This window comes from Podarcis cretensis (genome assembly GCF_951804945.1).
Source record: "Podarcis cretensis genome assembly, chromosome: 8".
Classification (NCBI taxonomy): domain Eukaryota; kingdom Metazoa; phylum Chordata; class Lepidosauria; order Squamata; family Lacertidae; genus Podarcis; species Podarcis cretensis.
Genome location: NC_137177.1, coordinates 86,119,465 through 86,136,160, shown reverse-complemented (window position 1 = coordinate 86,136,160; position 16,696 = coordinate 86,119,465). Strand labels below are relative to the sequence as shown.

Below are 16,696 nucleotides of genomic sequence, written 5' to 3'. Positions count from 1 at the left end.
ATGTCCCAACACTCTCCTTAAAGACATCACTTGTTCTGGCTGGTTGAGGAAGAACTGAGGTGGGACTTATCTCCCCACAAACATATTTGAACGAAGAGGCGGAATTTGATTTTTTATTTAAGCCATGGCATTAAATTATAATTTTCACCTACTCAAGGCACATTAATGTTGTATGATGGCGTGACATTACAGGAGCGTCAACAATTTTGCCTGAGGCGTCGGGCACGGTTTTGAATGCTGCTGGTCTGGGCGGCGGAAGCAGCAACATTTGTACCTTCTCTGGTTTTACATGATATCCAGGTGATATTTGGGGAGGAAAAATGAAGCTCTGGGTAGGTATGGCAATCTTTTTCTTTTTACCCTTCTTGAAGTGTTGCAGGGGTTTGTAACCCAAAGCATTCAGAATTGACTACTGACCACATATGCCTCGATTCATGACCAACAAAAGAAATATTTTTCCCACACACAATACATGACTGGTGGAATTCACCTGCCACTAAATGTAGCATGAATAATGAAGGGTCTCTCGGTGGCTATTAGCCACTGACCCCATTTTCTGAGGCAGTCTGGGTAGGCAGGGGGCGTTAAAAGAGCAGGCGAGGGTTGTTGAAGCCCTTCATTGAGGGCTTCCCAGAGACATCTGGTTGGGAGGGTGCAGTAATAATAATAATAATAATAATAATAATAATAATAATAATAATAATAAATAATTTGTTATTTATACACCACCCATCTGGCTGGGCTACTCCAGCCACTCTAGGCGGCTGCCAACAAAATATTAAAATACCGTAATCCATCAAACATTAAAAGCTTCCCCAAACAGGGCTGCTTTCAGATGTCTTCTAAAAGTCTGGTAGTTGTTGTTCTCTTTGACATCTGGTGGGAGGGCATTCCACAGGGCGGGCGCCACTACCGAGAAGGCCCTCTGCCTGGTTCCCTGTAACTTGGCTTCTCGCAGTGAGGGAACCGCCAGAAGGCCCTCGGAGCTGGACCTCAGTGTCCGGGTAGAACGATGGAGGTGGAGACACTCCTTCATGTATACTGGGCCGAGGCCGTTTAGGGCTTTAAAGGTCAGCACCAACACTTTGAATTGTGCTCGGGAACGTACTGGGAGCCAATGTAGGTCTTTCAAGACTGGTGTTATGTGGTCTTGGCGGCCGCTCCCAGTCACCAGTCTAGCTGCCGCATTCTGGATTAGTTGTAGTTTCCGGGTCACCTTCAAATGTAGCCCCATGTAGAGTGCAGGCCAGATGGACCTCTGGCCTTACCCAGCTGAGCTTTTCCTACTTTCTCGTGACCTCTAAGGCCAGGAGCAGTGGCTAACATGGAGCCCTACACGCATAGTTGGACTCCCACTCTCATCAGTCCCAGCTAGCCTGGCCCAGGGTCAAGGATGATGGAAGGTGTAGCCCAACGCCATCTAAAAACACTGTGTTGGCTACTCTGCTGTATACCAAGGATTTCCAACTGTTTTGTGTTCAGCGAACCGCTTCCACATTGACTGATTTGCTGAGGATCACTGTTGGGTATCTCTCATGGAGCCTCCACAATCCACAAAGGACCCCGTGATGTGGAACGGCTGAACAACTGTCCTGCCTCTGCCTCCTCCCAAAAGGAAAACTGCCCAACCTGGTGATGACAGACTAAATCAGGGGTAGGCAACCTAAGGCCCATGGGCCGGATGCGGCCCAATCGCCTTCTCAATCTGGCCCGTGGACGGTCCAGGAATCAGCGTGTTTTTACATGAGTAGAATGTGTCCTTTTATTTAAAATGCATCTCTGGGTTATTTGTGGGGCCTGCCTGGTGTTTTTACATGAGTAGCATGTGTGCTTTTATTTAAAATGCATCCCTGGTTATTTGTGGGGCATAGGAATTAGTTCATTTTTCCTCCCAAAATATAGTCCGGCCTACCACATGGTCTGGGGGACGGTGGACCAGCCCACGGCTGAAAAAGGTTGCTGATCACTAAATGATGCAGAGAAGATAGAAAAAGAGGTGGTACTACTCTACTCTAAATATATTCAGATCTCCAGGGCCTGGTGGACTGCGTCCAACGGTACCAAAGGAACTTTCAGGCGTAATCTCAGAGCCTTTGAGAATTCTTGGAGCTGTATAGCATTAAGAACTGGGTTTTTGTTCCTTTAAGAGCACCCAAGCAAGGCAGAAGTTCCTCAGGTGCACTTTGCCTAGTGTTGCCATGACGAGGGGGACAGTTTTGTTTATTACAAAATAAAAGCGCAGTTCGTCCGCGTGCAAGGCAAGAAAGCCCAGCGCTTTCACGTGGTAGGCTGGAAGGAAGGACTCTGGCTGACAGCATAGTTCAAGTAAAAGTGACCTTTGCGGGAGCTTAAAGTGCATTTTAAAGGAGCGTCTCCACCCCCATCGTTCTACCCGGACACTGAGGTCCAGCACCGAGGGCCTTCCAGTGGTTCCTTCACTGCGAGAAGCCAAGTGTCAGGGAACCAGACAGAGGGCCTTCTCAGTAGTGGCACCCTCCCTGTGGAACGTCCTCCCACCAGATGTTAACGAGAACAACAACTACCAGACTTTTGAAGACATCTGAAGGCAGCCCTGTTTAGGGACGCTTTTAATGTTTGATGGGTTACTGTATTTTGTTGGAAGCTGCCCAGAGTGGCTGGGGAAGCCCAGCCAGATGGGCGGGGTTTAATAAATTATTATTATTATTATTATTATTATTATTATTATTATTATTATTATTTTATTATTTCTATGCGGTATATTTAGCTAGGGATTCAAACACACCTCAGCCTTGTATCTGAACAGCAATTTTAATAGTGGGCTACACTGCACGGTTGTCATCAGCCACATTCCCCACGACCTGCAATATGGGGGGGGTGTCATATCGAGGGAATTGGCATTGCTGAGCAATTTTTTAAAAAAATGTTCTTTTTTATTAAATAAATAAATATCACTCTGACGTAAGACCCGTTTTACAAAGGCCACAAGCTGCTTCCTTTTCCTGCTCCCTTTTGTGCCGATGTATCCAACATTTCTCAGATGAAAATGATCCTATTTCATTTGAGGAGTGTTGGAAGGTATGGACTCTGCACCTGGGAGTCTTCGGCCTACTGTTGAAGGGACAGAATAGAACATGCATTTTTGAGGTGGGGGGGGCCTTTGTACAGTGATGGTGGACTGGGGGGCGAACAAAGGCGTCGTGACACCCGGGGCGGGGTGTCGCTACATAGGGCCCGTGTGCGGCATCGCTACATACGACGCATCCGCTGTACGTAGCAACACTGCACATGCGCTGTACATAGCGGTTTGCCACCAGTGCCGTACGGACGGTGCCGGGATCCTCTGCTGGATCCCACCGCCGTCCGTACAATGCTCGAGTCGCGCCGGCAGCAAACCTTATGTACAGCGCATGTGTGGCATCGCTACGTACAGCGCATGTGTGCAACGCCATAGAGTTTGCCGCCACACTAGGATCCTCTGCTGCAGTTGTGAACAGAGGATCCTCCACATGCAGCTGCAGCGGCGTGATGGCTGGTCGTGCTGCCACGAGCCCCCGCAGGGTGCCTTCTTGTCCCCCCCCCCCAGACATGGCATCCAGGGCGCACCCTCCCCGTTGCGATGCCACTGGATGGACTGTTCCAATGCCACTGATGGGATGTAGCGCTGAATATGAATGGACGCTCGTTGTTGTTGTTTTTTTAACTTCTTCCTCTCACATCCGGCTATCAGAGGGGGGTTGAAAAGGGGGCCAGCCTGCCTGCCTGGCACCTAATTAGAGGAGATTAATTATTTCTTGCGTCTTCCTGGCAGTTTGAATGGCAGTTTGGGGGAAGGGATTTGATGCGCAGCACACACACGAAGAGTGAGATTTTGCTGACCACCTGGATTACAGAGAAGAAGGAGGGGGGCTGAAGGAATCGTCTATCCAACGCCAGCCCCCAGGCCCTTCTCTCCAATACACTAACAACAAAGGGAATACATGGGTTGAAATCAAGCTGGGTTATCTTGGTTGAGCCTGCGAAAGCAGGCTTCGCCATACAGAGCAGGCCGTTTCTGTTCAATTGTGAAGCCCAAATTTGGAAGGGGAAAAGACAAGCAACTTTCAGGTTTGCGTGTGTGTATTTTAAATTTGTAATACTAGAAAATCCTGAAATGGGATTAAAAACTCACCCAAGATTTTGGCTTGTTCTTCAAGAGAGATGGCTGCTTGTTTCTTCCTTTTTGCCATCATCATGTTGCTAAAGTTGATCTCTGTAAAAAGTTAAAGGTAAAGGTACCCCTGCCCGTACGGGCCAGTCTTGCCAGACTTTAGGGTTGTGCGCTCATCTCACTCTATAGGCCGGGAGCCAGCGCTGTCCGCAGACTGGTAAGCGGTCCCTATTTATCTACTTGCACCCGGGGGTGCTTTCAAACTGCTAGGTTGGCAGGCGCTGGGACCGAACGACGGGAGCGCACCCCGCCGCGGGGATTCGAACCGCCGACCATGCGATCGGCAAGTCCTAGGCACTGAGGTTTTACCCACAGCGCCACCCGCATCCCTTATAAAAAGTTAGGTATAACAAATTTATAACCTGCTTTTTAAGGAAAAGGATCTTCATGAAACAGCATGCAAGCACCAAGACAAGTACAATCCAACTGGCATCGTTTGTAAAAATATAAAAAGCCAGCCTGTCGCTGAAGAGAGACGGTTGCAGAGTTGGGATTCAGTTTCTGAGGTCAGCTGGTGGAGAAAGGAATAGCAACCATCTTGGGTCACCCAAAGATTCTGTCTCTCACAACAGGCAAAAGATGCCCGAGGGACAGGAAACTTAAACTGGTTTTAGCAGTCATTCCTGTTCCCTAGGGAGCTATAATTCTAAGAAGTTGGCTAAGAAGTACAGTGGTACCTCAGGTTAAGTACTTAATTCGTTCCGGACGTCGGTTCTTAACCTGAAACTGTTCTTAACCTGAAGCACCACTTTAGCTAATGGGGCCTCCTGCTGCTGCCGTGCCACCGGAGCACGATTTCTGTTCTCATCCTGAAGCAAAGTTCTTAAGCCAAGGTAATATTTCTGGGTTAGCGGAGTCTGTAACCTGAAGCGCATGTAACCTGAAGCGTATGTAACCCGAGGTACCACTGTATTAACAATATAGAGAATTCACTGCATTGCCCACCCCCTGGAGGTAATTGATTGTTTTTGGGGTAGGCTTGCCATATTCTGAAGAGCAAGGCGAAGCGTGGCTCTAGCATCCCCGCCCCCCCAGATTAAAAAATTTTAATTATTATTATTTTAAAAAACCAAACCCAGGCACTTCAGTGGCCCCCGTCTGTGGAATGCTCTCCCCAAGGAAGTTTTACTGGCGCCTTCATTATACACCTTTAGACGCCAAGCAAAAATGTTCCTTTTTAACCAGGTCTTTGGTTGATTTGATTGACATCCTATGTCCTCAAAAATAATAATAATTTGGGGGTTAGGGTTGGGTGGTGGCCGTTTTTATTTTGATTGTGGATTTTGTGTTTTGTATTTTGATTTTATTATGTTAACTGCCCTGAGACCTGCAGGTATAGGGCAGTATATTTTATTATTATTATTATTATTATTATTATTATTATTATTCATTTAAAATTCAAAAATCCACCCGGATGGGCACGCTGGACCCCAAAAGAGGACATGTCCAGCAAAACCTAGACGTATGGCAACCCTACTTTGAGGCCGCATCCACACCATATATTTAAAGCACTATGATACCACTTTAAATTGTCATGCCTTTCCTCCAAAGAATCCTGGGAGCGTTTGTTAAGGGTGCTGAGCATTTTAGGAGCCCCTCATATTCCCCTTGCAGAGCTACAACGTACAGCAGTGTTTCCCAACCTTGGGTCTCCAGCTGTTTTTGGACTACAACTACCATCATCCCTGACCCTGCTCCTGCTAGCTAGAGATGTTGGGAGTTGCAGTTCAAAAACAGCTGGAGACCCAAGGTTGGGAAACAGAATTCCCCTTTGAAGAGGGACTGATTATTACACCACTCTGGGAATTGTAGCTTGGGGAGGGGGCAACAGGGGGGGTCTCCTAACAACTGGTTAACTACCATAACATTATCTCTCTCTTTTTGCAGTGTATACAATTTTTGTTGCTGTTCTTTTTTGTTTTCTACATGGGTACTATTTCTTTTCTTCTTTCTGTGTCTTGTCTCTGTGCATTACAATTCTGTATTCTTTATCTTTCAATAAAGAATATAAAATGATAGTAATTTATTATTTCTGTGCCGCCCATCTGACTGGGCTGCCCCAGCCACACTGTGCGGCTCCCAACCAAAAAAAAAATAGTAAAAGCGCAATACACCCTAAAAACTTCCTTGAACAGGGCTGCCTTCAAATAAAAACAAACAAACAAACTACATTTCCCAAGATTCTTTGGGGAAGCCAGTGCTTTTTTTCTGGGGGGGGGGGTACGCATACCCCTAAACATTTTGTGAATCTAACTTTGACCTAATTGAGGGGCATTACAGTGGTACCTCGGGTTACATACGCTTCAGGTTACAGATTCCGCTAACCCAGAAATAGTACCTTGGGTTAAGAACTTTGCTTCAGGATAAGAACAGAAATCGTGCTCCAGCAGCATTGCGGAAGCAGGAGGCCCCATTAGCTAAAGTGGTGCTTCAGGTTAAGAACAGTTTCAGGTTAAGAACGGACGTCCGGAACGAATTAAGTTCTTAACCCGAGGTAGCACTGTATTTCAATATGAGTAGGAAAATGAGAGTACCCCTCAACTTTTTTCTTTTTCTTTTTTGAAAAAAAGCACTGCCATAAACTGTTCAAGGTGTTCTCCTGGTGCTTTAAATGTATGGTGTGGGACTTCCGGGTTAGCGCTGCCGATTAATGGCGGATTCCCTCCGAGCTCCGGAGGGAATCGGCTCCGCAGGATCGGGTCTTGTCCGCGCCGGCGACGCGGGGACCCTTAAAAATCACAGGCGCTGATGCCTGTGAACGTGGTGACTCGGCGGGCACCATTTGCGCCCCCCCAAACCGCGAAGGAGCCTTTTTAAAGGCTCAGGAACGGGGACGGGGGACGGCGCGGTGCTGTGAGTCGATTGCTCCTTCTGCGGAGCGAAGCCGCATGCCATTGTCGGAGAAGCGCTGACTTTTTCCTTGGAACATTTGGACTTAAAAACAAGAACCCGTGAGTAAATATGGAATTTGGAACTTAAACAAATTTTTCTTGAATTGGGAACGAGCGGGGAAGGGTCAAAAAGGAAGTCGCCCCCCCCTTTGAGTAGATATTCTAACGCAAAGAGCTTGCAACTTAAGGTCGAGAGAACTCTTTTTTTTATAAAAAAAAAACCTTCACGGCTTGACGCTATAAATTTTACTGGAGGATAAACTTAACGTTAGGAGCTAAAGTTTCACCCCCCCAGAACCCGGGGGCGTCCCGCGAGAGAACCTGTTGAGGAACCATTGAAGATTTTGACAGCTGTCAAAATAGCTGTCAAAAGGAAAGGATAAAGGGAACTTTGTCTTTGTTGCAACTGCTGGCTATATTTGTTGCAATTTCTGGAAAATAAGGGAGAGCAGCTACAAATTAACTTACTGACTGGTTTTTAAACTGAGAGACACTATAAAAATGGCTGAAAGAAGCAAAAATCAGACTAAACTCAACAAAATACTGGCTCTCCTGGGAAAGTTACAAGATCAGACAGATGTTTTGACTACAAATGCGAACACTCTGGCCCTGGCAGTAAACAACATTGTTGAAGCTGACAGGGAGTGGAGGCAGGAAGTTTATACACATCAACAACAAGAGGAACTTGAGAGCCATGAGACTATGGATTTTGAGGAAAAGGAAGGTGGACTGGTAACTTTGCAGATGTCAAGGGAGAAATACAGTTTGGGGCCTGGCATGCAGACAACAAAGGAGAATAAAAATCTGAGGTGGAAAGTTTGGACTGAGTTGGAAATTGCAAATTCGAGAGTGGAGCACCTCATTAGTATTAATTTTAAATATGGAGGGCCAACTGAAAAAATCATGGATTTTGCTGGGTCAGAGCCCCTTCGAGCCTTGGGGCTTAACCTAAAGGACTATCCAAGAGGCCGGCAGAGAGGAACTGAGGATGACTTGAGAGCCTCGGACGTGAGATCTCCAGGTTAAACAGTATTGATTGATGAACATTTATTGGGGACCAAACCGGGAAAGGGGGGTTGGAGTTTGGTAATCCAAAGGGTACAGAATTATTAATTACTTTGTTTTAATTTGTTTTGATATTTGTATGGAAGTTGGGAAAGCCATGGAAGGGAAATATTGACTTTAAGAAATATGTTAAAGAATAAGAAATGATGTATAAGATGTTTAAGATTAGATAAGTTAAAATTGGTGTCTAAAATGGTTAAAATGAAATGAAAATGAGGAATGCAATAATAATTTAATGGAAGAATGAGGAAAGGTAAAATTACAGTATGTTAAAATCATTAAGTTTAAGGCTGAGAATTAAGTAATAAGGATTTGCAGGATTAATAATTTGAACTGGAATACAAGAAGGGGAGGGGAGAGGAGGTCTAAGAAAGAAGTTATATGAAAATAAGCAATTGAAATTTCATTTGTTTTTAATTGTTTTCTTTTTCTAAATTTTTGTATTTTTTGTTATTTTTTCTTTTTTTGTGTGTGTCTATGTGTATTATTGAAATGCTAATAAATATTTATAAAAAAAAAAAATTAAATGTATGGTGTGTAGCTGCACCCTTAAACTGGGGTAAAACCAACTGATATTTTAATGTAAGCCCAGGAGAAGGGTTGCCTATTCCTGGAAACAGGGCCTAGTCCTAGTTTTGGCCTTCGTCTAGGACATGGGGGCCGGGGGCCAGATTCAGCCCAATCGCCTTCTCAATCTGGCCCACGGACGTGGGAATCAGCATGTTTTTACATGAGTAGAATGTGTCCTTTTATTTAAAATGCATCTCTGGGTTATTAGTGGGGCCTGCCTGGTGTTTTTACATGAGTAGGATCAGCGGCGTAGCGTGGGGGGTGCAGGGGGGGCCAGCTGCACCGGGCGCAACATCTGGGGGGGGCGCGCTCGCCGCCTCCGCAGTCGCCGAAGAGCCTCGGGCGCAGGCTGTAGCAGAGCCCCATGTCTCGCAGAACCAACGAGCTGTGCGCGCGTCCGGGCTGAAGGCGTCCGGCAGGCAGCGGCTCTCAGCGCTCGCTGCGGTCCCCGCGCGTCAAGGCCGCAGAGGGCGCGCCAGGCAGCCCCTCCTCACAGCCCTGCAGCTGCTGGGCCATGTTGCATTTTCCTCGCCTCTCTGCCCTCCTCCTCTGGGCAAGCAGCGTCGTTTGGGCGGCAGCGCCAGCGGCAACTTGCCTCAGATCACCTGACATGGACCCCCCCGCCGCCGCCGTGGCTACCTTACCGTAAATACCCCAGCCCAGGCAGCAGCAAGAAGCTGGCAGCGGCAGCAGGTTAGGGGTTAGGGGCGCAAATTACTTGCCTTGCTCCGGGTTAGGGGGCGCAAATTACTTGCCTTGCCCCGGGTTAGGGGGTGCAAATTACTTGCCTTGCCCCGGGTGCTGACAACCCACGCTACGCCGCTGAGTAGGATGTGCGCTTTTATTTAAATTGCATCTCTGGGTTATTTGTGGGGCATAGGAATTCGTTCATTTCCCCCCAAAATATAGTCCGGCCCCCCACAAGGTCTGAGGGACGGTGGACCAGCCCCCTGCTGAAAAAGTTTGCTGACCCCTGTTCTAGGAGCTCAGGGAGGCAGAAATTGTTCGCCCCCTCATCCCTCCCGCATTTTATCCTCTCAAGATCCCTGTGAGGTGAGATAGGGACAAAACAAGAATTTAAACCTCACGCTTCCTGGTCCTCTTCTGACACTCTGACGACTACACATCACTGCAAGACTGAGGAAACAGGGCATTCATTAAATAATAAATTAAATTCCTTAATTTATTATGTTTTTTTACCACCTTCAGGGTGGTTCTGCCTCCGGCACCCAAGCTGTCTTGGGCTGTCCTATTTGCAGTGTCTTCACCTGAGAGCACAACTTTATGGGAGAAAACTGCATTTCTCTTGATGGTTCCTGCGTGGTTTTTGTTACTGTTATTTTTATCTTCCCCTCAGGTGGTTGCTCTTAGTAAAAGAAGCAAAGAAGCAGAAGCAGCGTTCTTGAGTGTTTACAAGCAACTGATTGAAGCTCCAGGTATGGTTCACCTCGGCTCCTTTCGCGGAATTGCTTCTGAAAGGGCAGAATTGTTGTTCTGAGTGCCTAGTTATGATTATCCAGAAGCCTTTGCTCACAGGAGCATCCTCAGGATGCCTTTGCTGAGGCACAGGTGCCGGCTAACAAGATGCCTAAGCCTCTTTTTATATTAACGGTGCCATGAAAATGATAACCACAAATGATAACCAGCCTTTTCATCCCTTGCAGTGCATCCTCACTTCCTACTTTTGTGTGTCATCAGAGCTGCTTGCTGGGGGTGTTCCAGATTTCCTCAGCACCCAGAGTCGATTTGGATCTCTCCGATTTTATTTTTGAAAGTTGCTAGTTCTTGTGATGGTGAATATTTGCTAAGTTCTAACTTAGTCCTTATTTGAAGGCATGTTTTGTTACGTCACAGTAGACCCCTCCTGGGAGAATGTGAAGTGGGAATGCCTGTTCTAAGATGCTGTCTGGCTGTTGTTTCTATAAGTCAGGCATAGGCAAACTTGGCCCTCCAGATGTTTTGGGACTACAACTCCCATCATCCCTAGCTAACAGTTGTCAGGGATGATGGGAGTTGTAGTCCCAAAACATCTGGAGGGCCGAGTTTGCCTATGCCTGCTATAAGTACATATATTATTGTGATGATATTATACAATACATATTAAAATTACTATTACACAGTATGATCACATATTGCACAGGGGTTGTGTTGGGGGGGTGTCAATGCAAAAGCACGTACAGTGGTACCTCAGGTTACATACGCTTCAGGTTACAGATGCTTCAGGTTACAGACCCTGCTAACCCAGAAATAGTACCTTGGGTTAAGAACTTTGCTTCAGGATGAGAACAGAAATCATGCGGCAGCTGCATGGCGGCAGTGGAAGGCCCCATTAGCTAAAGTGGTGCTTCAGGTTAAGAACAGTTTCAGGTTAAGAACGGACCTCCGGAACGAATTAAGTATTTAACCTGAGGTACCACTTTATACTCAAACCACCCCTGTGTGACTGTCCGTCCAGAGCCAGTGCACAAGATGAGCTATGCCCCCCCCCAAAGCAAAACAGAGAACTTTTAAGCTTTCTGCCTTGCTTACCAGGCTCCGGGAGGCTTGCAAAATATCACGAGTCCCTCTTGAGTTCCTGCAAGATCTCAGGAAAGCATCCCAGAGCCCAATAAGCAAGGTGGGAAGCGCAAAAGCTGTTTCCATGCCAGGAAAACCCAGCACAAAATTAACTTTTCAGCTTGTCACCTTGAGTGCAATTAATTTGCACAGTTGCAGCCAGCCAGCATTCAGCCACACAAGGTTGAAATTGCGCAGCTTAATCATGCATAAGATATGATCGGACTGTATCATATATATTATATAGTAAGTGTATTATATATTCATATTATACAATGATAGGCCAGGTTCAGCTAACTAGTCATGCCAGCAGAAGCCTGCACAAGGACATCTACAAATGCAACAGGGATTTCCCCCCTCTCCCCGCCCCCTTGCAGCCCCCTCCAAAAGTAAAATGGGCTTGGCTTAGAGGTGCCGGGAAAACCCCTGGAGGAGAAAGTAGATCATTCTACAGTGGTGCCCCGCAAGACGAAAAACTCGCTAAACGAAAGGGTTTTCCGTCTTTTGAGGTGCTTCGCAAGACGAATTTCCCTATGGGCTTGCTTCGCAAGACGAAAACATCTTGCGAGTTCTTGCGATTTCCCCCCCTTTTCCCCCCTTTTTCTAAGCCGCTAAGCCGCTAATAGCCGCTAAGCCGCTAATAGGGGTGCTTCGCAAGATGAAAAAACCGCAAGACGAAGAGACTCGCAGAACGAATTAATTTCGTCTTGCGAGGCACCACTGTATTGGGTTAGCAGAAATGCTTGGGCTGGTGGAACAATCTTCTTAGCACTATGTTGAATTTCTCCCAATAACAGTAATAATAATGTTGCCTGACTAATCAGTGACACATGTTTTTGTCCCATTAAATTTGGCAGACCTAACTTATAGGTGGTCACTGTAACTGTCTTTTCCTGGTGTGGGCATTTGGACCATAAGGTGCAAAGTTTTGCAGGAGTGGCTTTATCACTGAGCATCCGTCTCTCCACCTGCCCCTCCGGCGTTTCTGACTTCATTTCCCCCGCTGCGTCGGGTCTCGCCTATCGCTCCCTGCATGGCAGGAAGGGCTCGCGGTGAGCTGGTGTCCCCCGTGTTCTTTTTGAAGAGGTAGCAGAACAGACAAGAGGAAACATCTTTTGCTATCGCTGTATTTCAGTGCCTGAGCCAAATCTGTCTTGACAATAAAAAAGGAATACATTTGCTCTCGCCTTGTAATAACGCTGCCGCGATCTGCGCTTGTCTCTTTGACAGCAAGTTAACTAAGATGACTGAACTCCCTTCACAGCAAAGGGGCAGACAATGGAATTTAGATTTGATGGGTTCGGGGGTGGGTTGGAAGTGTTGCGATGCATATGGCCATACCTCTCAGGTATTCCTTGTTGTGAGTAGCATCCGTGTGCGTTTGACAAAAGGATTATGGAGCTGTAAAGCAGGAGCAGTGTTTATCCACCTTTCCTTTACCACTTGCAAGCCCAGATTTTGGAATTTGAAATCCGGAAGGGAAACAACTACCTAGTCCTCATGGCTGTGAAGATTAGCTTGCAAACAGGTGAGCTATGCCTGATTGAATGTCAGAAGTCAGTGAGGGGGCTGAGAAAAGGTTCCATTGTTTGAAGCTGAGGGTGGAGCTCTAGTTCTCGGCCGATGTTGATTAAAATATTTTTCATTCCTTCTTGTAAATGGTTTCACTGCAATCCGATTCCTATATGCTTCTACACTCAGAAGTACCATATTTTTTGCTCTATAAGACTCACTTTTTCCCTCCTAAAAAGTAAGGGGAAATGTGTGTGTGTCTTATGGAGCGAATGCAGGCTGCACAGCTATCCCAGAAGCCAGAACAGCAAGAGGGATTGCTGCTTTCACTGCGCAGCGATCCGTCTTGCAGTTCTGGCTTCTGGGATTCAGAATATTTTTTTTCTTGTTTTCCTCCTCCAAAAACTTGGTGTGTCTTGTGGTCTGGTGTGTCTTATAGAGCAAAAAATACGGTAAATGGCACTGAGTTCAGCTGGAGTTACTCTGAAGTAACTCAGAAGGATTGCAGGCTAAATATTGCAGCTCCGTTTACTGTCTCTATAAATTCATTCCAGCTTTGTTTGTTTTAGTTTTCTTCATGTGTGTCCAGTCCAGTGTGGCAGCTCTTATATTATCTGCAAGGACAAAAGAGGTCCTAAGATTTGATCAGAACACTCGCCTCACGAGAGGTTCCAATGAATATTCTGCCTAGGAACATTAGGGGTTATCCAACAGTGAGAAAAAAGACCTTTTGCAGAAAGGAACAAATACTCAAAATTGCAGCTATGAATAAATTAACAGAAGTGGCTCAAAGAAGAAATAGCTCTGATACTATTGATGAAAAAAGTGACAATGCTTGTTTGGGTTTTGGAACTAGAATGCCAAAGACTGGATATGTCAGCAGTGCTCGGAATTGGTTTGTTTTGTAGTTATCGTGATCCTTTGACTTTGGGGGGCTGATTCTTGTGTTCAGTTCCCTTGCGTTTATTTAATTCTTGTATTTATTATTATTGTAGTTTAGTACATTTATGTACCACCCGATTAAGACCTTTAGAGGCCCTAAGGAGTGGGAAGATTAAAGCACCTGCCCCCGTATACAACTCAAAATAAAAATACTAAAAATAACATTTTGTTTTTCAAAATGGCACAAAGCTTACATGGCATGCTGCAATGTTGGTTATCATGTGCCACACATGAAAAGATCTGATTCCCTTGCATTGGTTTGATTTATGTTAGTAGAACGTCCCCCTGGTTTAGGTGGGAGGAAGTGATAAAAGGAGACCAGGGAAAGTGGAGTGTAAGAAAGTCTCACAAAGTTCTGATTTTTCCCATGATTTATAGTTTCGATGTGGGGGTTGAGGGGGGAATGCCAAATGTCAAATTCTTTCAATAATTTCTCATTTTTGGCAGTGCCCCTGCTTTGCTTTGCTTTAATTTGTTGGAAGCTGCCCAGAGTGGTTGGAGCAACCCAGTCAAATGAATGGCATATAAATATGTTGTTGTTGTTGTTTGCTGGTGCCTTAAACACATGCTTAGGTAAAGGTAAAGGGACCCCTGACAGTTCACTTCAGTCGCGAACGACTCTGGGGTTGCGACGCTCATTTCGCTTTACAGGCTGAGGGAGCCGGCGTTTGTCCGCAGACAGTTTTTCCGGGTTATGTGGCTAAGCCATTTCTGGCGCAATGGAACACCCTACATCAGAGCAGCGCACGGAAACGCCGCTTACCTTCCCGCCAGAGTGGTACCTATTGATCTACTTGTACTTTTTGGCGTGCTTTTCGAACACTTGCTTAGTCAGCTTATTATATAATCCAGCGCTGTGATGGTCCATGACTGGTGCCCATTCTCAGGGTCCACTCAGTCACCAATAGAAATTTAGAAATAGACAGCATTGCCTCTTATGATTGGCTGGCAGTAGGATGGTGCTCAATTGGCCCATCCGCCTTTTCTCCTTTCCTGATCAAGGTGACCACTTTTGCTGCACTCAGGGTCAGCCGCAAGGGCATGGCACACTCTCGAATCTGTTTCTGGGTCTGACCCCACCAGAGTCCCTGGCCAGATCAGTCCTCTGCTCACCTCCTTGCTCCAGAACCAAACCCTGACCTGCCAGAGTGCCGCTTAGCTGAGTCTGCCGAGCTCCTAACTGCCAGAGTCCTGCAAGAGAGCTTCTGCAAGGATGTTAATTCGTTTTCCAGGCAGTTAGGAGTTTGGGCAAAGCGGGTGTATGTCTGTTCCCTCCCCTGTCTTTAAATTTCATCATGGAGCATGAAACTATAAGGACTATGTGCTTTGCGATGGGTCACACACAAACCCGCCACACACTGCAATTTCCCAATGCACCCTTGCTCCTTTTTCCTTGAATACTCCTCTCCCCCAGAATGAATCTTTCCCTGCAGGTATTCCACCTATAAATACATGTATATTTGTTGACAAGCAAATTCTTTGTAGAACATTTCAGAAGCAACAAACAAGTTCCTGATTCAACACTTTTTAAGACAGATTTCTTCGAGGGGTGGTGTGTTTCTTTGGTTGTGTGTGTGTGTGTGTGTGTGTGTTTTGAATGGCTTCTGCCAATGCAAACCTCAAGCGGAGAAAGGCAGCGAGAAAGTCTGATTGCTCAGCAAGTATTTTGATAAAGTGAGCCCGGGCTTGTGTGTCTGTAATTACGGGAAGAAGGAAAAAAATCATAAATCTTCTTGATATTGTTCAGACAGATGTGGCATGGAGGAGAGGGACGGGTGTGTGTCTGTGTTGGGCTGGGAGGGTGGCAGGGAAGGGAAGCAGTAAAATCGTGTTAAAAGCATAATTAATGTCATTGTTGTCGAGGATGGTTTGATTTAAGCCTCCCTTTTGACTTGCATGGTGGTGATGGATTATTCCTTCATTGTGTTTTAGCTTTCATGGGGGTGGGGAGATTCAAACAAACCACAGACTTGTTGGAGAAAGTAACTTGTTAAGAAAGGGCAGGGCTAGGAATATGTGGGATGTACGCAACATAATAGGGGCCAGAATTCAGCTTCCTTGGGATCCCAACTTTCAAGATTCTAGACCTCAAGATTCTGGTGATATATTTGCAAGGGCCTCACGTAATGAAATCTCAGGAGCTGTTCCAGCCGGGGAGCTCTTATATTCTGTCCTTGTCCCCAGCTGCAGGAGAAAACATGTTGGGCAGAGGAGAAGCAGGACTTTCATCTGTGTGCTGTAATATGACTGCTTTTGCACATACAAACTTCTGCCAGAAATTTGTTAGTTGGGGCCACTGTGGTTGAGTTCATGTGTGCATGTGTTATATTTGAACCTGTGGAGTGTAGAGGCTGCTCCTCTGCATTGTTCTTCATTATGAACATGCCTCTTAGGGTGTTGTTGGGAGTAATGCAACATTTAAAAAGGAGAGGGAAATGTCTCCCAAAAGCTCAGTACAGTGGTGCTCCGCAAGACGAACGCCTCGCAAGACGGAAAACCCGCTTGACGAAAGGGTTTTCCATTTTGGAGGCGCTTCGCAAAACGAATTTCCCTATGGGCTTGCTTCGCAAGACGAAATGTCTTGCGAGTTCCTGCGGGTTTCCCCCCTTCCCCCCCCTTTTCCTAAGCCGCTAAGCCGCTTATCAGCTGATCCACTAAAAGCCGCTAAACCGCTAATAGCGCTAATCCGCTAAGCTGTCAGTGGGCTTGCTTCGCAAGACGAAAAAACCGCTATACGAAGAGCCTCACGGAACGGATTAATTTCGTCTTGCAAGGCACCACTGTATTGTAATACCCGATACTGTTTAGGGTGTGATGTCATTGGGCAGCATTAATTGCAAGCGGCATGTGAAGGCATTTGTTAACGTGGGGTGACCGTGCAGTGTGAAGGGTCTCTTGATGGAGGCAGGACGTTGAAAGATGGTGAACGGAGCCCAGGTTGGTGTTGCTAAAATGAGGATTAGCGACACCA

At 46.3% G+C, this 16,696-nt stretch overlaps 1 protein-coding gene across 1 annotated transcript in view; it reads left to right on the top strand.

The window, feature by feature from the left end:
• The window catches only part of CUX2 (cut like homeobox 2), a 265,234-nt gene that overhangs the window by 187,413 nt on the left and 61,125 nt on the right, over positions 1-16,696 (top strand). Inside the window, exon 4 of the mRNA XM_079987653.1 lies at positions 10,073-10,151. Within this exon, the coding sequence (XP_079843779.1) occupies positions 10,073-10,151 (79 nt within the window). The remainder of the gene's footprint in view (positions 1-10,072; positions 10,152-16,696) is intronic.